We start from the raw sequence: 22,062 nt of genomic DNA, 5'->3' as shown, positions 1-22,062 counted from the left end.
GGGCACCAACATGAAATCATATAACTTGCCCCCCCCAAGCTAAAAAGCATTGGTTCACCCCTGTTGTGTTGCCTGTATAAATAATAAGTATGTATGTACTGTGTGCAAGCTATACTCAGCCTTCGGGACTCTTACCTTTCTGCCACGTAATTGCAGGGCGTGGCGCTCCAGAGGTCTCACACTGCAGCACCACAGCAGTACCATCTATCACCGTGCTGTCTAACGGACCCTTCGTTATGTTGGGGGCAATGCCTGTTATATAAACATAGCTCAGGTCACCCAACATTTATTGTTTAACTAACAGTCATTAATATTTAAATGAATGCTAATGGACCAACGCCATATTTATGGAGGATGCGAGAGGCAGTAGATGTCACGTTCCTTTTAAAAAGTGGAACTAAATTAATGTTAGTCCAAATGATTGTTTTGTTTTTTACAATATATGAATATTGTGTTATATTACTGTTAATATTGTATAGATCTCTAAATATGAGAAATAAAGCTGGTAAAATGGTTTATACATGGGTACTTACTGGTAACTGCGAGGTAAGTGGAAGTTTGTACCTCACCCGCACTGTTACGGGCAAAGCACTGGAACATTCCTGTGTCATCAGGCATCAACCCACTTATCCGTAGGCTTCCTGTGCCTACCAGCCGAAACCTGGTGTCCCTCCTTATGTCAATAAGCGTGGCATCCTTATACCAGGAAATAGAGGGCTGGGGAACCCCTGGGATACAGAAAAAATGGAATCAGGCAATGAGAGAGAGAACTAAATAAAGACAATTGACCGAGTGAGTGAAAAGTAATTATAAGACTGGAAAAAAAACCCAGAAAGCGAGAAAAAGCCGGAGGATAGTAAAAATACACACACTGTCTACCAAGTAACGTCTCCTGGGTACTTAGCATAACAAAGCATATTAAATTATCTCTCGGCCTCTTCCATGTTACAGTCATTTATTTTTCCAAATGCTTGAGGGGCTGCAGTGCCCTTTTCTCTGAGTAATTATATATACAGCGCAAACCTAATTGCAGTGCTAGTGATTATTACTGACAAGTGAATATGTATGAATGTAAGAGCTAGAATACAGAATACGGAATGTAGGAACTTCCTGGTTCTAGAGCACCAGAGTGCAGTGCTCTCATTCACCTTTTGCCTGGCACGGAATGTCAACCACCTTCTCCATCTCCGCTGTTAAGTGTCGTTCCGGCTCCTTTACAAATTGAGGTGGCTCTAGAGAGTCAATGAGACAGTGTTTAGCAAACACGATGCCAAATATTATATAAAACTGCTAGTAAATAACAAGAGAAGATAACGAGGGTGATCACAGATTCACACATTTGTTTCTTTTTACTATTTCTATTTTTTCTTCATATAATCATGTTTCTAATTATTTAGGTCGTTTGGGATTTGCTAATTAGGAATGTTTCTCAATTACGACCTGTAATCAATTACAAACCACTAGACACCTCAATATGTCATTTATTGTATTGCATACTGTCCACACTTAGATAATTGGATAGGACAGTGTATTCCCTGGATGTGAACGGGCTGTGAGGGAGGCAGGAGAGACATCACTCATATATTAGTAATCAATTTATAACCGTCTGGCAAGACGAAACAAAGGGCCTGATTCAGACCTGTTCCCTAGGCTACGTATGCTCGCAGGCTAGAAAACTGGTAAACTCCGCCCAACGCCCAACCAAACACCCCCCGGGGGGGCTAATCTCCGCATTTGCCTGCGAGGGGATGTGTACATTTAAACATCCCCTCGCATGCGGCCGCACAGGTGAAAAATTATTCGATGGATATATCGTTCACATTATCCAGTGTGTACGTTCAATATTGTTAACGATGCGCGGTACCGCGGTTCGTTAATGACATCTACTGTTGTTTGTACATTCAGGTCAATGCTGACTATAAATAAAGGATAATAATAATAATAATGAAATAACGATGCGCAGCGGCTGGGGGACATCACTGCATGATATTGTTAATGACATTGTTCAGTATATAAGCACTATTTTGTCTGCCTGGGAGCTCCGCAGATATCGTTAATGATATCTCTCACGAAAAGTATTGTCTATTGTGTGTATGGGGCTAAACCGCACTAAAATAATAAGAATGACGGCAGAAAAATTAAGAAATGATGTAGCGGTTTCATCACCAAAGCTATTTACAGTACATTTAATGAGATAAATGGAGTGAGGGCTAACAATTTTATATCTATGGAAAAGAACAGTAACATACTTGTCCAACCGTGTTAAAACAAACAAGCAAACAAATCATAAAGTCAGATGTGCCAACTGAATTGATAGAAATGCCGATTATGGAGACATAATAACCACCTATGGTGTCCTTTTAGTCCTCCTGTGGAACATGTAAATGATAAGCTGTCCCTTTCTCTATTGCTAGAATACTGTGGGCAGTTATCCAATGGATTATTTACTATAGACAAAGCTGATGAACTAGGGAGTAATACATTTATCTAGTAGAATCACCTGCTTACTATTGTTTGTTTAATTTAAAGCCAGAAGGATAATACACCAAATACACTCCAAATACCCAAGCTAAAGTATTTATCTGAGGTGAAGAACCACCAATGACCACGCAACAGACCAAATTACTCCTTAACAGAAAGTGCAAGCATAATTATCCATTTTAAACTTGCTGGCTATGGAGAGAGGGATCGGTGAAGGCAGAGATTTAAAGGTACTGTAGGAGCAGTCTAAGCCATCATTTTGACAGGCTTTTAACTAGTAAATCTATATATTAGGACCCCAAAAAATAAAATTTGGAGGGAAATTAATTCCAGGAACACACTCCTATGAATAAAAACACTGTCACTAATTCCATTTTCATATAGCAAAGGTGGGTCTGACCCAGGACCTTGATCCCAGGTCCGATCCTTTCACAATAAAACTGGGTTGCCCATTATACACAGTGCAACCAGGTTCACATTTCCCAGGGTTGAACACGGCTATGACCCGGGTTGCTGTGCAGTGTGAACAGGTAACCCTGATTGAGCAACCCGTTCCCTTTCATACTATGAAGGAGGCAGTGCTTGGAGACATCAGCTGAAACTACTGCCTCCTTCCTCACCCTCTGATGACGTGTCGCCACTCCGCTCCACCCCTCTCCTGTGTGACATCAGCGACCGGCAGTAAACCAGGTCGCTGTGGGAGATTTCAGACTGCTCCCAGGATAGACGCCCGATCCTTGGTGCGACCCAGCATTTGTGGTCCGAAAGGGGTATTATTTGTGTGATGTGAAAGGGGTAGAAAGAGAGGCCTAAATTAATTATGTGTGTATGGGTCTGGTGAATACTGAGTGTATGTGGATTGAGCAGCGAATATTAGTGGACATCTTTCTTACCAAGTACGGTTAGGTAGGCTCCAGCGGTGACTACAGGCACACTGCTGCTACGTAACGTGGCCTCACAAGAGTAATAACCAGCATCACTCAGAGTGGGGTTCAGAATTGTTAGACGGCGACCAAACTCAGTCACTCCGCTGGAAATGAGCACTCCATCCTTCTTCCATGCAATGTTTAACTTAATAAGTGGTCTGAAAGGAGAAGATCAGCAAACGGGTGAGAAAACTGATACATGGAGAAAGGTAGAAGGATGACATTAAGTGAAAAACTAAATTCCTGATAGAGAAAAAATACACATGGAAGAAATGTTTCTTTAAACTTACCTAGCATTAGCAACACACTCCATAGTGGCTTCAGAGGTACCCGTCACCACACTGGTGTTCTGGGGTGAAATGATGATGGTGGGAGCAATGGGGTCTGCAGGACCCCCAATATCTGAGAAAACAGAATAGGTTTGTAATGACATTAGGGTTTGGGATGGGTAAGACAAGACACTTGTGTGGTTTGAGGTGAGTGGGAAGTTCATCACAAAAGTAAAAACCACTTAGTAGGGTGGTGCCATGTACAGTAAATAGAAAAAGGGTAAGTTATTCTCCTTTAAAGTAATTAGCTATTGCAGTGGCACGTTTAATCCTCTATTTATTTGCAAAGGTATAACTGACCAAGCACAAATATGTATTCAGAAGATAAACAAAATTTTAAAAATATACCATACAATACATTATACTGAGGCTATTAAGACAGTTGGTGGTCACTTTACCCGACAGATTTAAAGAGGCAATAATTGTTAATTCAGTGACGGCAGTGAAAAGTTCCAACTGAAATATGATAGACCCTGGTTCAAACCACAAAATGGCTGCCTCCACAGTGTTCACAAAACTGGTGCATTTTAAAGTTCTTAGATTTAATGCTTCCTTAACTTTCCTCTCTGGCATGAACAATGTCTACGTGTTACTGTAGATCTTTGCATACAAGAGGTTCTTTAAAACATTGCTTTTTCTTCTGTCAGCAAAAGAAACAACAGTGTTTCCTGAGCACTTGTCTGGACAGCAGACATGTTTCATTTGCAGTAAATCCCGGGCGAGTGCTCAGTTTTCTGCTGACGCTGCAATGTAAGGAGCAGGAGATTAGTATGGACTGTACCATCCATCCCCGCTCTGAATATGGCCACACCACAAAACTTCGGCCTCACTCTTCAATTCATCTCTTTAACTGGTTAGTAAAACAGGAGCTGGAACTCACTGTGATAAAGTTACCAAAAGTAGAGCTGCAGTATAACAACTTTTAGACTGTATACAGATACCATCATTGGATTATTGTGCTGAATGTTATTCTATGTCATCACATTTTATTTTATATATATATATATATATATATTGATTGGTCTTTTTTTATTGCATTTAAAAGTCGTATGACAAACAACCATAATCTTAGCAGAGCATGTACACATTACACATTCATTACAAAAGATCACCACTTAACTGAGAGCACTATATGAATCCTTACATCCCAATTAGGTATGAAATCAAAAGACAATTCCACAATCAATTACAAAGGATGACCATGACCAAGACATGACCATTTTTATGTCCAAATTGGGGGACGGCCATTATCATAAGAATCAGATTTCGTTGTGTAGTAAACTCCATATATGCTGATCATTTGGGGCACAATAAGACAAAATCAAGGTCCTTAACTACATAAATGAATAACAACAAAAAGTGCAGCCTTGATTTTGCTTTCACAAAAGAGATCAGCAAAAAATAGTGACCTTTCGTGACTATGATTTTTTTTTTTATCAAAGATGGAACCATATATATACACAACTTCAACAAGCCTGTAGATTGAGACAATGTTATCCTTACAAGCAACAACCACCCACCCAAATAACTATGAAATATCACCAGAGGACAATTGAAAAGAATAAAAAGAAGCTGCTTTCAACAGCACTCGTATAGGCAGGGAAAAAAAGATTCTGGTAGGGAAGTACTTTGAATGTAATTACAAGAAGGAAATTGTTAACAAAGCACATGAGGACAGGGAAAAGATAGAGACAAGACTTTTCTACAAAAAATAACAATGTATCCAATGAACAAAAAAAAAATTCTCTTCATAACACAATACAAAAAACATCAAAGAACATTGGCACATACCTAGAAACTGACATTTTGAAACTGATGTTATCAGAATGCCCCAGAGTTCTATAAAAAACCGCACCCAACATAAAATAAAGAAAAGTGCAGTGGGCAGAATATAAAACCTGGTTAAACACAAAGAAAAGAAAAAAAAAGGAACGCCACAGTAGTTTTCTACAGCAAAAATTCTAAAGTTTGCAAAAAGGTAAGTGCAAAGAGCACCAAACACCACCAAAAGGATTATATCAAATATAACCAAAAATAACTATTCAATAACAGACAGGAAACAGAAGGGGAGGCTTATATATCACATTGCCTATATGGACTACATTACACAGACCGAGCCATAGAAAATAAAGAACTAGGACATAAGGAACAGTAAAACTAGCTCAACTCCATGCCAACGTGTATAGTGGGGGTATGAACTATTTACGTTGGCATGGACTTTATTTTAGAAAGTTTGCCGAGCGCCGAACTCGGAAGTAGCGGGCGGCCATGCTGCCGCCGTGAAACTAAACAAGATCCCAATTATCAGCAACAAATATACAGTTTTTTAGCATGGCAAGGTTCTTCTACACAGGCCGCAAATTGATATAACCGTTTATTTTTCTTCTTTATTTATTCACAATGCTACATATGAATAAAGACTGTTTTTTTTTTCAACACAACGTCTTCAATTTATAATTTTTACTTGATACGGATATAATTTCCTATATTTCATTCCCATTGACTAACCCAACTCACCACTGCAGCATTTACACTGCTAACATTTGTTTAGATGCAGCGCCACAGATGAATCATTTTTTTGTGCCTTGGGCTTCTGAGCAGATATCTTTAGTATAGGGTTGAAGGCACAATTCCCAAAGGCATCATTAAGGAAACTTTATATATCAAGTTAGAGACACGTAGGCTAAGATCTTCTCCTCTATCCTCTATAATTAGTGATTATTACCTCTGTGTCTCCCAGCTGTTTTTCATTAGACATATAAAGCCAGAAAGCCGGGTATGCATTGCATAGAAAAATGTATGCCTCACAAATCATGACTTTATCTCGCTTTATGTAAGCTCTTTCAATGGAGTATATACATGTGTATTTGTCAAAGGAACTGGTGGTTTTATATATTCAGTTGCTTGTTTATCCGATTACATACAAATGATTCCAACATGAAAAAAAAAATGTAGGAACATTTTGTTTCTAAAAATATATGACTCCAGATACATAACTGCTGCGAGAACCAGAATACCTACCCTGAATTAATGACTTCTTATCAGCTGTCAATAGCAGTGCAGGCCCCACGTCTTATAGTAAGGGCCAGCTACCTTATTAATCACTACTTGCTGACCTATTAACCATCTGACACTATACATATAGAGATTGTAATGGAATTTGGGGGAGGCTGGACCGTAGTAATGCATTGACATTCTGCCCAAAATTTTTCCCACTAAAAGCTTTAAAGGTCAAAACCCTTTGCCCGGTCATATGTAGTGACATTTGAACGGCATTAAAAGGAGATTAAAAAACATGATTGGCTAGGGGATTTGCCTGCAGCAGAGGCAATGCTGGCCAAAGAGGGCGCCTCAAGATTTGAGCACAACTGTTCCCAGCATTTCTCATACATGCTAAAATATTCCATTGCATTGTTCATAGTAAAATAAGGTCCCTTTTTTTAATGTCACTTTGAAATCGGTATGTTATTCCGATCAACTACAGTAGTGCACATAAAACACATCGCAAGTTAACTATACCATGAAACTTTGCGAAATTTAAAAAAGTTAAATAAAACTGAAGACGAATGCCAGATTCTGCAGCTTAATTCCCAAGGCCTGCTCCCGTTAGGATTTATCAGTCTAGTAGATTACTGGAGATGTCCTGCTAAGGCCCATTAATTTTTTTTGCGCTGGTTTCTCCTGGCCTGCGATAAACTATTCCCTGCGCTGGATCAGCAGCTTTTCTGCCTGTCTGCAAAATTTAGGATTAAGGGGCTTTTATTTTCCTTTATTTGTGATGTCTTGGCATTTAGTTGCTCCCCTTGCGATCGATCTGTTTCCTGTCTAACTCCGTTATCCCATAATGCTCGCTAAGATACTGTGCACAAACTATTCAGTCAAACTGTTTACCTGTGTGACATCCTATATGTGACATGAATAGCATCTATAAGTGTTTGTCCGATATTTTACGTTCTAGCTATAGATTCTCAATAGTTTCCTAAAGTAATACTATACAATACTGAATCAAACTATCCTAACATCTAGAAAAAGGGTAAAGAACAGGCAAAACAATGCTTAAAAGATAATAACAAAAAACACAACAACAATGATAATAATAATAATGATAATAATAATAATAATACCATTATTTTGAAATGATGGTGCTATAGTATTGTAGAGGTTATGTGATTGATCCATGTGCTTCTCTGTCCAAATTGTCACACCACAGCAGCAGACTAATATCACCATCTCCGGGGAGGCCCCAAGATTAGAAGCATGTAGCTAATACCCCTTTCACACTGCACTTGTTAAACGGTATATTGCCGTTAAAGATAACCGGTATTTCAAAACGTTTAAAAAGCAGAGTCCTACACGTTGCAGAGCCATTTTTATGCAGTGAGAATGGCTCTGAAACAGTATTTAGTAAAAAAAATAAGACTACAGACCTGTGATAGGCTGGCTGCCTTGAAACATGTTTAGGGGATTAAACGGGTTGACTGATGTGAATGGTATTTAAACGGTAATCTACTGCAATGTGAAGGCTCAGACCCTTTTTATATACCGTTTCAAAATAACGGTTCTTAAAACGTTTAGGCAGTGTAAAAGTGGTATAATGGTTGTACGGTGTGCAAAAGAGAACCTGCTAAATGCCAGAATTGGTAATATTGTGAATCTTCTGCCAGGATCAAAAAATATCCACAGTGATGGAAAGACTCCTACTGTCACTCAGTGCGGCATCAAGAAAGTCTATCATATGGTACTGGATGGAATGTGAAACTCCACCCTTTAAATTTTTTAAGACAAAAGGACTGGTGCATGGTTGCATGTAAGTCTTCCTCAATTACACTCATTAAGGAGATAGGGGGGGATAGAGTCCAAACATCAGGTGGATGGGGGAAATGACATGAGCGGGACATGGACTTTATCCCTAGTATTTGGGTAGAAGGATGGTGTTATAGATAGAGAGAGTTTGGCCATTGCAAGAGAGGGTGTAAATAGGATAGGAGAGAGTCCAGTGAGTAAGAGAATATGGCCAGATCAAGAACATCAAGGTTGTATTTGGTAAAAGCAATCTTGGGAGAGGGAGGAATGATGGAGAAGAAAGACTAAAGTAGAGGAAATGATGGTCAAATAGAAATGGGGGGGGGGGGGGGGGTTTGGGGGTTAGGGAACGAACAGGAACTGTTTCATGTGAACAGAAGTTTTTATAACTAGCATTCGCTGCAACACTGAACTATCTTTATTCATTCCTATGCTTCAGGCATGTCCAAACTGTGGCCCTCCAGCTGTTGTGAAACTACACATCCCAGCATGCCTTGCTATCCTTTGAGCATTCCCTTACAGCAAAACTGTGGCAAGGCATGATGGGACTTGTAGTTTAGCAACAGCTGGAGGACCATAGTTTGGACATGCCTGCTTTGCATGGATGTGCTCTAGATAATCTATACTGTGTAATATGTTACTCTAGATTCAATACAATAATAAAAATAAAAAAGTAACTAATGTGCACAATTGTGGGTCAATTATAATATGTTTTATAGTTATTACTATAAAGAGAAAGCCCTTGAAACTTTAACTTACTTTCCACTGTCAGTGTTATTGGCTGACTGGTCTTGTTGTCGCCATTCTTGTCATTGACAGCCTGTGCATAGTATCGTCCAGCATCAGGAGCTACGCTGGACAGGATCACAAGTGCATTGTCTTTGGTGATAGCACTGAATTGGGAGAAAGCAAAGTAATTATTGAAAACTGCTTCTGCCCTTTAACAAATCTTAAAAATGAATTGCATACAGTATTTTACACGTTAAAGGAGAACTGTATCATCACAGAATTTCTATCTGGCCGTCTGAAGTATGTATCTTTGTTACCCTTAGATATGAAAATTCTGCTGCGCAGACACAATTATATTCAATGAATAGCTGGATCTTATCTTTTATCTAAGGACATCGAAAACAGACAATACTGGATAGGAGATAGAATGCTCTGAAGGTGGAAATAAGGATGATGTAGGTACATTTCACAAGCCAACCTCTTCCAAGCACTTCACTTAATTACTGTAACACTGTCATTATATCTTCTAGTTATAAGAAACCATGATAATTGGATCATGCAGATCAGCAGCTCTTGTTTTTGTGCATCGCCCGCTCCTGCAAGTACCCACGAGAGTTTACATGTCCAAATGGTGGCTAATAAAGGTTCCTCTTCTAGTTGGATTAGGCTAAATACAGGTTAGCCACAGTCAGGGTAGTTACAATTAATCTCAGTTCATGGTGGTGCCGCTTCTTAAAACATTTCAGTACTCCTACTGGGCTATTTATTTATTAGCGTGTAAGGCTGGGTTATAATTTTATTTGTGTAATACGGGTTATTGCATTAAAGGTGGGTGTTAATCATTCCTAAGTGGAGATTGGTAATGTAAGGAGGGTTGATGAATTCCATATTTTATGCATGATTTGGGGTTTATTAATTGAATAAGTGACTGAGTTTTGGGAGAGGGGGCTATTTATTTAACGTCAAAGCAGTTTTTGACTGAAAAAGGTTTTTTGAATGCTTATCATGTTAATTAAAAGGTATATTGCTCGCCCTCAGTATTCGGGTGTGGTATAGGGTTCCGACAGTCGGGATCCATACAGTCATTATCCCGACATCGGGATCCCGACTGGCCGGACCCAGACAGCATGGTGAGCGCAACAAAGCCCCTTGCGCGCTCTCTGCGTTCGCCACGCTGCAGGCATGGTGGCTCGCTATGCTCACCACCTATTCTATTCCCCCTCTTTGGGGGTCGTGGACCCACACGAGGGAGAATAGCCGGTGGCCGTCGGGACCCCGTGTGTCAGGGTAAATGACTGTCGGGACCCTGTCCGGCACCCCAGTATTTAACCCACCCCTCTGCATAGTGAGTTTGGCCATTAAAACGTGAGGATCACTGCATTAGCAGCGAACCTCGCCATTTCGGGGAATCCTCACCATTCTCTGATTGCGATGATTTCCGCCGAACATAGAATAGGGCGAGCGACCGGTAAGGGGGTTAAAAGGCGAGGATGGTTGGTCTTCTGCGATCCTCGCTAATAACAAGCCATCCTTGCCATGAAAAAACCCTCGCCGGCCACATTGAATATACCCCTAAAAGTTTGTGCTATTTGTGGGAAAAAATATCTATTTATTAAATGTGAATAGTATACTGTTAATGTAATGCTGATGTTGTTTGTCAGGAAGGAGGTCTTAAATATGGTTCATACTGAATTAGTGATGTGCTAGTTAGTGGAAAGAGACCTAGGTAATTAACTTTTTGCTAGGTTCTCCTATTGTCATAAACAATTACAAGAACTGCCCTAAAATTCCAGAATCCAGACAAGACATACCTCCCAAATTTTGGGCTCAACAATTTGGAACATCAGAAAGCAGGCTTAGCATGGTAGCATATCACATCTTCTCTTTCTTATCACTCTGGGGAATGATCAGCACTGCCTGTGCTGATAGGCTGATCTCAACCCCGATCACTCTCTGCTGTTTGGTTGATACTCAAACTTTTTCCCCATAAAACATTGTGCGTGAGTCTACAGGACAGTACCCAAAAAGCATGACTGTCTTGCCAAAACTGGGATGGTTGGGAGCAGTGGCTTGCTCCAGAGGTGGGGCTGCAGCACAGTCCAAAATTCAAATGGGGAGCCACACCAACTGCCAGTGACATACCTCCCAACATGACCCTCTCCAGGAGGGACAGAATGCTCTATTCCTGGACTTCCATCTTAATTTATGATTGCCATCACCTGTGTAGAAACTCCTTTCTTATCACTTAACCTATTCAAAGCAGGCAATGGCAATCATAAATTAAGGGGAAGTCCAGAGCATTGTGTCCCTCCTGGATGGGGTCATGTTGGGAGGTATGCAGTGAGTCCTGGTTTGAGATATCTGCCAATGTCTGGAATGGCAGTTGGTGTGGTTTGCCTATTTTGTACTGTGTTGCCGTCCCACCTTTGCAACTGCCACTGGTTGGGAGGTTTGAAACTGCACATAAACTTAAGACACCAGATACAGCTGCAGATAATAAAAATCAGCACCTAACTGTCACGTTAAAGGCTGGGTTTGAAATGGACAGGGGACAAGGAGTAAAGTTGTGCTGGCTGGCTGGTACTTTAGCTGTGCCCACTTTCTCTCTCCACAAGGGACAGATGTACTAAGCGTCAAAAATTGATAAAATGGAGAGCGATAAACTACCAACCAATCCACTCCTTATGCAAACATAGCCTGTAACATGGCAGTTAGTACCTCTACTTTATTACTTTTTGAAGTCTTAAGGTGGGCATACATCAAGCCGATTTGGACCGATTTCGATCAATCGGCCCGATAAATCGGACCAAATCGGTTCTTCCTGACATGGGGTCGGGTCTGATGCGCGGTCCCGTGCGTATCGGACCCGGCCCCAGGGGTCGGACCGGCGGGACATACGAAGCAGGTCAGTTGGACTCGGGGCGGTGAGGAGCAGTGGGGGCGGGCGGCTGGGGAGGAAGCAGTGGGACAGCTGAGCAGCGCGTTACCAGATCAGTGCTGGGGCGGTGACCATCAGTCTCACTCGCCACTGTCCAGCGCTGTGGTGGGCGGGCAGCCGCGGCTATTACATCTTTAAAATAATGTGTCAAATGACTCTCCGGCTTTTGCTTGGCTGAGATAGAGCACTCTCAGCCAATCAGCGGCCGCGGAGGAAGGCCACTGATTGGCTGAGAGTGCTCTATCTCAGCCAATCATTAGCCGGGCAGTCATTTGACACATTATTTTAAAGATGTAATAGCCGCGGCTGCCCGCCCACCACAGCGCTGGACAGTGGCGAGTGAGACTGATGGTCACCGCCACCTGCCCCAGCACTGATCTGGTAACGCGCTGCTCAGCTGTCCCACTGCTTCCTCCCCAGCCGGCCGCCCCCACTGCTCCTCACTGCCCTGCAGCTCCCTGTTATTTTTTTTTACATGTGATAAATCGCATGCGATTTATCACATGTAAAAAATGGCACATCAAAGTCCTCATCGTATGTGAGCCTCCCGGGAAGCTGCCGGGCAGCTCGGAGGAGAATAGGGTCCGACTTGTCCTTAGGACAAGTCGGCTCTATGTATGGGGGCCTTTAGTACATAGACCCCTTTTGCAATGCAAACATTATAGCCTCTTCACTTGCAAATAATATAGAGCTAAGACAAATAATGCCCTTTCACTGGCAAAACCACCTATTGTTTTTTTTTTTTATAACAAGTGTGTTTTCCCCTGTGATTAGTAGTTCATCACTTATAAACATTTTTTTGGGGGGTAAGAACTGGTCTTGGCCAAGTGGTGTGTTTGCCCCCGGGGCTAAAACACATTCCTTTGCTTCAAGTTCATACTTTTTGCCACTTTATAAATGACCATTAAGGTTAAGTTGTCCTTTTGGTTATGATTGTGAAGCACTATACAAGTACAGAGTGGCAGAATATATGTGCAACTGATAGTCTAGTCTTGCTTGTTATAATATATTGTAAGAGTGGCATCGTTTCTTGGGCCAGATTCTCTAAGCTTCAAAAGTGATAACATGGAGAGTGATAAACAGCCAGCCAATCAGCGCCTGCCTGACATTTTTCAAACACACTCTGTGACATGGCAGGTAGGAGCTGATTGGCTGGCTGTTTATCACTCTCCATTTTATCACTTTTGAAGCTTAGAAAATATGGCCCCATTGTCCGCAGCTTGTGGACATCTGCATCTCATTACAAAGGACTCAGGATTACCTCCTTCACCTAGTGAGGAGCTCTTACTCAAAACAAGGCTCAGTACTGGCTTTTGTCGGCATTGGAATGGTGCAGCTGGCGCCCTGATAAGCAGCTCTAATCTCAGCCCAAGCTTCCGAAACAGAATTTCCCTGCAAGATATGGGATTGTGTTGGAAGCGGTGGATACATGACATTCTTGTCTCCCTGCTCAGTGACCTGACACCCCCCTTCCACTGTACTCTCCTGGCACCTCTCCTTACAGATATCTCCCTGCTCAGCCTCATTCACATGGGATCAGCTGCCAGATCATCTGGATAATAATTCTCTGCAATTAGGTAGATAAGACAGAATATGCCGCTGGTTCATTAGCACTTCTAAATTCCTGGATGACTCAGCCCAGCACAGGTGTCTCAGAGCCAGCAATACTGCGTGCAAAACTGAGAGCAGCTTACTTTCCGTTTCAACATTTTATTTCAATTAAAGAGGAAAAGGACAGTGATATACATAAAACAAAGAAGGAGTTTATGCCGTGCGAGGGACAGCACAACTTTACTCCTTGTCCCCCTGCTCAGCAGCCAGTCAGTACACACATGTCGAAATAACCTTTAATAGGATTGATTAGACTATCATTTGATTAAATGCACACTCCTCTAAACTGTAAAACAGTCTCACAGCCTAAATACGTTCATAATGTCCTTAACTGTTCACATTTTAAAATGTTCCATTGGTTTAATAGGCCGTCAACCCTTTCAGGCCCAACGTCTAGTCAGGCTCAACAGCCCTAGCGCTAATAACAGATCCAATGGTGAGCCACTTTAAAATAAGAACATTAACATCGTTCTACATTCAATGTAGACCATTTTTGAATAAAAAAAAAAATTACAATTAATTTAAACATTTAAACCAGACTGTTTTGAAATTTGGACTGCAAAGGGTTAAAGTCTATAACAGTCAAATACGGCAAATGTTATCAATTCTAACAAAAATGACAAGACTAAGACAATCCAAATCACTTCTCGCATTAACGCATTGTAAGACTATCGTTGCTTCAGGTTACAAAGTTCTTTCATTTCAGATCAGGTTCCAAATCGATTCACACTTAATCCTTTGTCACCTACTCAGGCCATCTCATTTTCCTGAATGCGATTAAAATGATCAGATCTTTAGATCAGATTTTAACATGTATGGCCAGCTTTATACTTGGCACCTGTGGTAGGAAGCCTCACTGCCATTGTTATTGAAGTGCATAAAGAACACTTCAGATGTAACAGTACCACTGGCTTATCTGTAATGGTGCAGGTTGTGCAGTGCACACAGGCCCCTGGGTCCAGGGTGTCAACACCAGTGACGTGCGGTGAGGTTAGTGGTTGGTGAGGCACTAGCTTGGTGGTGTCAGTGCCGACGAGCTCTGTGAGGAGCCCTGGGTCCACAATGCTTCTGTGCTGACAGGCAAGTGCAAGAGCTGCTGCCTACATTAGCTGCAGAGATCAGCAGAGCAGCTCCTACCCGGACCCAGCGCTCCCTGCAGACCCTGTCAGTGCTGGCTCTACCAAGCCACCATGGGGTCTGCCCACTGTTTTACCACCCCTGCTGATGTTTTTGTGAGGGATGTTTAGATGGGTGGCTCTGGGCTGGGGACAGGGATGGCTGGTTAGATAGGGGGGCACTGGGCTAGGGGGTGGCTGATTAGATAGGGCGGTACTATGCTGGGGACACGGATGGCTGGATAGATAAGGGGACACTGTGCTGGGGACAGGGATGGCTGGATAGATAGGGGGACACTGTGCTGGGGACAGGGATGGCTGGTTAGATAGGGGGGCACTGATATAGGGGATGGCTGGTTAGATATGGGGGCACTGGGCTGGGGATAGGGATAACTGGTTAGATAGGGGGGCACTGGTATAGGGTATGGCTGGTTAGATATGGGGGCACTGGGCTGGGGACAGGGATGGCTGGTTGGGGGGCACTGGGCTAGGGGATGGCTGATTAGATAGGGTGATACTGGGCTAGGGACAAGAATGGCTGAATAAATAGGGGGCACTGTGCTGTGGACAGGGATGGCTGGATAGATAAGGGGACACTGTGCTGGGGACAGGGATGGCTGGATAGATAGGGGGACACTGTGCTGGGGACAGGGATGGCTGGATAGATAAGGGGACACTGTGCTGGGCACAGGGATGGCTGGTTAGATAGGGGGGCACTAGGCTGGGGACAGGGATGGCTGGTTAGATAGTAGGGCACTAGGCAGGGGACAGGGATGGCTGGATAAATAGGGGGACACTGTGCTGGGGACAGGGATGGCTGGTTAGATAGTAGGGCACTAGGCTGGGGACAGGGATGGCTGGTTAGATAGGGGGACACTGTGCTGGGGACAGGGATGGCTGGTTAGATAGTAGGGCACTAGGCTGGGGACAAGGATGGCTGGTTAGATAGGGGGCACTAGGCTGGGGACAGGGATGGATGGTTAGATAGGGAGACACTGTGCTGGGGACAGGGATGGCTGGTTAGATAGGGGGGGGGGCACTAGGCTGGGGACAGGGATGGCTGGTTAATTAGGGGGACACTGTGCTGGGGACAGGGATGGCTGGTTAGATAGTAGGGCACTAGGCAGGGGACAGGGATGGCTGGTTAGGTAGTAGGGCACTAGGCAGGGGACAGGGATGGCTGGTTAGATAGGGGGCACTAGGCTGGGGACAGGGATGGATGGTTAGATAGGGGGACACTGTGCTGGGGACAGGGATGGCTGGTTAGATAGGGGGACACTGTGCTGGGGACAGGGATGGCTGGTTAGATAGGGGGGGCACTAGGCTGGGGACAGGGATGGCTGGTTAATTAGGGGGACACTGTGCTGGGGACAGGGATGGCTGGTTAGATAGTAGGGCACTAGGCAGGGGACAGGGATGGCTGGATAGATAGGGGGACACTGTGGGTGTGGGGGGGGGGAGGTGGTTGGAGGGTTTCCTGCAGCAATTAAATCAATGATGAAGTGCAGGAATAAGTCACAGAGCAGGAGGGTGGTGCGGAGGGCAGGCGGGACGTCCCCCCTGCAGTGCACCTGTGCCTACATTACCTTAGGCCGGGTCTGCCGACAGACCACACTGCTGTTACTGACAGATCCCATAGAGAAGCGTCCATCCCTCGGCGGTGTTCAAACTTCTGCCGGGATATGCGTGCACCACACACCCGCCGGCTGATGTCCCCACGGTGCTCGACACTGCCCGGAGCAACTTCCGGGTATGTGCAGGCACGAGACTTTGCTACCCGTAGTCATTCCCCCGCTGGTCTGTTCATTAGCGCCGGGGCTGAAGCCGGCTTACGACACCTATATAAGGCAGCTTCTAGTGACTTGGTTCAGGGACATGCTTCCTCTTTCTGGTTATATATATGAAAGCACGCCCCTGTCACTGAGGCAGCGCCACTGTGCCCAATCACATCTGCCTCAGTGACAGGGGCGTGCTGTCATATAGCCAGAAGCAGAAAGCACGTCCCTGGCTGTCACTGAGGCACCGCTATAAGTGCCGCCTATGCTGCTTTTTCTAATGGGCATTCACAGCCTGCTACTTGGCCTCGCCCCCTACCCACCCCCTATTTCAGAAATGTTAACATTGACACCCGGAGGCACCGCTCTTGGTGCCTCCATATCCAATTATAAAATAAAAAAAAGGGGTAAAAGTGATTATTATTATAAAATAAAGCATATACTTATGACACATAATATGTGTCATAAGTATTTTCTTCGTATTATTTAATTAATCATTGATGACAGGGGAGGCACTGCCTCCCCTGACTGCACGTCCCTGGTCAACACACCATACACCCTGCACCCATTTAACCATACTCACCACTAGCCCATTGCTAGCAGCGCATCAGCAATATTAACTGGTAAAATGGCTACTGTGGCCATTTTATGGTGATTCGCTCATGCACAACAGAGGTGTCCGCGAGAATGCGGCATGGATGCCATGTTCCCGGAGACTTGCGCATGTGAAGTAGATTCTGGAAGAATGCCAGAGTCTACTGCACCACCGGAGAGATGAGGCCCAATCGGAGTATGTATTGGGAGATAGAATGTGCACTAAGAAGTAGAACATGCACAATGTCAAAAACGATGTCATCATATGGAGACTACTAGAAAACTATTTGCTTACATGCGGTTGCTGGGAGGGATCTTTCTGCCATCTCTGAACCATGTCACCTGCGGTTGGGGAAAACTGGCGATACTGGGAGCAGCAATAACAGCTGCATTCCCATGAGACACAACTTTGGAGCCATCGCCATCTTCAAAGTTTCCCATGTCTGAAAGTAGAAGGAAGGAACATGAGATTAACACAAACACTACAGCCCTCGCCATACAGTACATATTGACAATATCATGCCTAAGTTTACACGTTTACACTGACAACAAATTTACAAACATATATATATATATATATATATATATATATACGTTTGGTGGAAGAAATGGCGGCACTGGCAGTCTTGTTTGAAGAAAATCACAGCATTTATTTTACATCACAGCAATCAATGGTGCATGGGTGTCCGACGTTTCGGGGTGGTATCCCCGTTTTCAAGGTGCAGAAAAACAACAGCATTGTACGTGTTAAGGCTCTTACCTTTATGGGGTAGGAGATCAGAAGGCGGGAGCCCGTTCTCTGCGGCGGCGTCCGGCGTATGACCGGAAGTGGTCAGTGCTCACCTTCCGGCTCTTCCGCCGGGAGCGCTTGACGCAGGTAACCAAGGCAACCTGCATAAACAAACAAGGAATGTGCAAAAGTGAGGCAAAGATAAAGAACGTTTGAGTGTAGACAATATTTAAATACAAAAAACATTTAAATTACTTTAAAATGTATCTTTCCGTGGCTCTATGAGGCCGTCACTAATAACTTTGCTGTCGTTGGTATTATTTAGTAGGCTGTACACATATATCATTGCATTTCAAACTGAAGTCAACAGCCGTGTCAACATTGCGCTCAATGGTGTTACTGCCTGCGAAATCCGCCGCGAAATACAGCGAATGTCACAGGCAGCGACCTAGCGATATCTGTAACAGATATAAGTAATTCCAAGTAGGAGATGTGCGCTATAGGGGTATATCAAATTGTAAGTGGGCCTGTCATTGTGTTCTTGATGTCTTCAAGTGATATTCTTCAGTCAGAAGACATTCCATGGCATCCTTTCATTCATTCCATGCGGGAAGATGGTTTTCAATTTAAAGATCCATCGGGCTTCAGATTGTAGCAACCGAGTGTCCCTGTCGCCACCTCGAAGTTGTGCTGGTATATGCTGTATAATTATGTGTTTAAGGTCATTCAGAGAGTGGTCCATTTCTACGAAGTGCCTGGCTACTGGATGTTCTGATACCTTTCCTTTTGCTTTGTTGCTCAATGCAGTTTTGATGGTGGACCGATGCATCGCTGCCCGTTCCTTAAAGGGCCTAATGGTTTTGCCCACGTATCCTTTATCGCACGGGCAGGTTAGAAGATACACCACAAATGCCGTAGAGCATGTAACTACTTCATGGATCTTAAAGGTGCCAGGTGCTGATTTAATTGTAAATGAGGAGCCAGTTTTCATATGATGGCACGTTGTGCATTGGATGCATTTATAGCATTGAGCGCAATGTTGACACGGCTGTCGACTTCAGTTTGAAATGCAATGATATATGTGTACAGCCTACTAAATAATACCAACGACAGCAAAGTTATTAGTGACGGCCTCATAGAGCCACGGAAAGATACATTTTAAAGTAATTTAAATGTTTTTTGTATTTAAATATTGTCTACACTCAAACGTTCTTTATCTTTGCCTCACTTTTGCACATTCCTTGTTTGTTTATGCAGGTTGCCTTGGTTACCTGCGTCAAGCGCTCCCGGCGGAAGAGCCGGAAGGTGAGCACTGACCACTTCCGGTCATACGCCGGACGCCGCCGCAGAGAACGGGCTCCCGCCTTCTGATCTCCTACCCCATAAAGGTAAGAGCCTTAACACGTACAATGCTGTTGTTTTTCTGCACCTTGAAAACGGGGATACCACCCCGAAACGTCGGACACCCATGCACCATTGATTGCTGTGATGTAAAATAAATGCTGTGATTTTCTTCAAACAAGACTGCCAGTGCCGCCATTTCTTCCACCAAACGTACCTACTTGTATTGGAAGGCACGACAGCGCATACCTCTAAGGGAGGAGTGCCGGTCCGTCACCCCCGTCTATATATATATATATATATATATATATATATATATATATATATATATATATATATATATATATATATATATATATATATATATAGCAACTGGTACCATTGCTGAAAAAGAAACACATTTCAAGTAGTAGATGGCGCACTATAGCATTTGCAACATCTTTTGGAACTTTCTTTAAATATTCTAATACTACAATGCACCACTTTCCAAACACAGCGTTTAAGGAAGTTCCGAACAACAAGTATTTATGACTGGAAAACTAACAGAAGGTGCAGAATACCAGTGCAATGCCTTTTATTTATATTACAACTTTTAAAATAATCATACCTCCCAGCTGATTCTCCTAAAGAGGGATAGTGCCTGCGCCTACAGCGCACGTTGTAAATTTAGGGGAGTGGCCTAGTTAGAAATAATGGGTGTGGCATGTACTCATGGCGCTGCTGTGAGGCCATGCCCTATTTTCACCGCTGTGGGGTCATGCCCAGCATCTCCGTAAACTGCTGGCTATGCCCCCAGTCCCTCTGGCTGCAGGAATAGATGCTGTGTACATGTGCACAGCGACTATTCATGGGTGACTCCCAACCATCCCCCCCCGCTGCGGGACACTGCCGGCCCTGGGAGAGACATGGGAACATCCCAAAGAAAAACGGGACGTTCCCGCGATAAGCGGGACAGTTGGGAGGTATTAATACTTCACTCCTTGTGTGTGACATGTCTTTCTCTCCTATAGGGCCAGATGTATCAAGCTTCAAAAAGTGATAAAATGGAAAGGGAAAAATAGCAAGCTAATCAGCTCCTAACTGTCATGTTACATGCTGGGTTTAAAAAATGACACGTAGGAGCTGATTGGCTGGTTATTTATCACTCTCCACTTTATCACTTTTTGGGGCTTGATATGTCTGACCCATAGTAAGGTCTCTGATTTCTAGGTTAAACAGATACTGTATCTACTTGGGATTTGTTAAGAAGCAGAAGCAGATGAAGGACCATAGAATGGATTAAAAAATACTGTTCCTTCCTGTTGATACACTCTAAAGGTGCCCATACACTAGTAAGATTTATCTTCAGATCTGGCTGGTTGGAACAAACACATGGTTTTTCAGTTTGTCAGTTTGTCAGTTTTCCAGCATTTTGTCAGTTTTCCAGCATTTCCAAGCAAATGGTCAACTGTCATTTGCTCTCATCCATTACCAGTTTTTGTTCCTACCAGACAGATCTGCAGATAAATCTGCATGTGTATGGCCACCTTAAGTTTTGCACAGGGATCAATAATCCAATGTTGTACCTCACCTAGCACACTGTTCCTCATGAGGCAAATACAGAGCAGTTAGTATGGAAGCCATGGTCCTCATCTATGTAAGATTTTAATGCTATGCCACACAGGCCAACAAACCAAACTTGCCTTTAGCAATTTATTTTGTTCTTCATCTGTTTTGTCTCACATGGAGTTAAAAATTCCCAAATGACAAGCTCAGGAGGAATTTATGATTCCTATTTGTACTGACTTCCTTTTGGGGGTGCAGTATATCATTGGTGTATATAAAGTACATGTTTGACAGCTTAAAATTATATTAAACCCAATTTTTAAATAAAGTTTGGTACTGCTTTCCTAGCACGGCGCCCACAATCTAGATTGTACTGTATGTGTGGGGCTGATATCTCAAGCATCTCATGCATCTTATGTGTTTGTGCGGCATAAGATGTATGAGATGATGCAATCGACGCGATCGACGAGATTGATGAGATTTTTACATTGCAAGCATCTCATACATCTTATGTGTTTGTGCGGCATAAGATGCATGAGATGATGCAACCGACGCAATCGATGAGATTTTTACATTGGAATCAATGTAAAAAGGCCCCAAAACACCAATTTTAATTGTAAACCCCCCTCATGGGTGAAATGGCCCCCCCATTGTTAACGCCACCCCGAAGCGTGGCGAGCACAGCGAGCCCGCGAGGGGCGGCGGTACGCATCATCCGACCTTTTCATACCCCCACTATCCACTTCGGCGTGGAGTTGATGTTATATAGTGTGGCGAGCCACCGAGCCCGAAGCGTAGCGAGCGCAGCGAGCCCCGCGAGGGGATGCAGAATACATGTAAAGTAGTCCGCTGCGCTCGCCACGCTTCGGGCTCGGTGGCTCGCTGCGCTCACCACACTATATAAAATCAACTCCACGCCGACGTGGATAGTGGGGGTATGAAAAGGTCGGAGGACGCGTACCGCCGCCCCTCACGTGCTCGCTGCGCTCGCCACGCTTTGGGTTGGCGTTGATAGTGCTGGTGGCGTTAACAATGGTTATTGGGGGCTCACGATTTTTTATCTCATGGATCTCATGCATCTTATAGATGCATAAGATCCATGAGATTAAAAAATCGGGTCCATCGCGTTGATTGTATGCCTTAAG

At 43.6% G+C, this 22,062-nt stretch overlaps 1 protein-coding gene across 3 annotated transcripts in view; it reads right to left on the bottom strand.

The window, feature by feature from the left end:
* The window catches only part of SDK2 (sidekick cell adhesion molecule 2), a 561,876-nt gene that overhangs the window by 132,021 nt on the left and 407,793 nt on the right, over positions 1–22,062 (bottom strand). For all 3 annotated transcript variants that reach the window (XM_083148750.1, XM_083148751.1, XM_083148752.1), the window contains exons 4-10: positions 17,597–17,744; positions 9,299–9,432; positions 3,698–3,809; positions 3,375–3,565; positions 1,149–1,232; positions 534–728; positions 136–252 (exon numbers count right to left, since the gene is read on the bottom strand). In XM_083148750.1, the coding sequence (XP_083004876.1) occupies positions 136–252; positions 534–728; positions 1,149–1,232; positions 3,375–3,565; positions 3,698–3,809; positions 9,299–9,432; positions 17,597–17,744 (981 nt within the window). The remainder of the gene's footprint in view (positions 1–135; positions 253–533; positions 729–1,148; positions 1,233–3,374; positions 3,566–3,697; positions 3,810–9,298; positions 9,433–17,596; positions 17,745–22,062) is intronic.

Source organism: Crinia signifera, chromosome 6, assembly GCF_055691185.1.
Source record: "Crinia signifera chromosome 6, ASM5569118v1, whole genome shotgun sequence".
Classification (NCBI taxonomy): Eukaryota; Metazoa; Chordata; class Amphibia; order Anura; family Myobatrachidae; genus Crinia; species Crinia signifera.
This window is presented reverse-complemented; position numbering and strand designations above follow the sequence as displayed.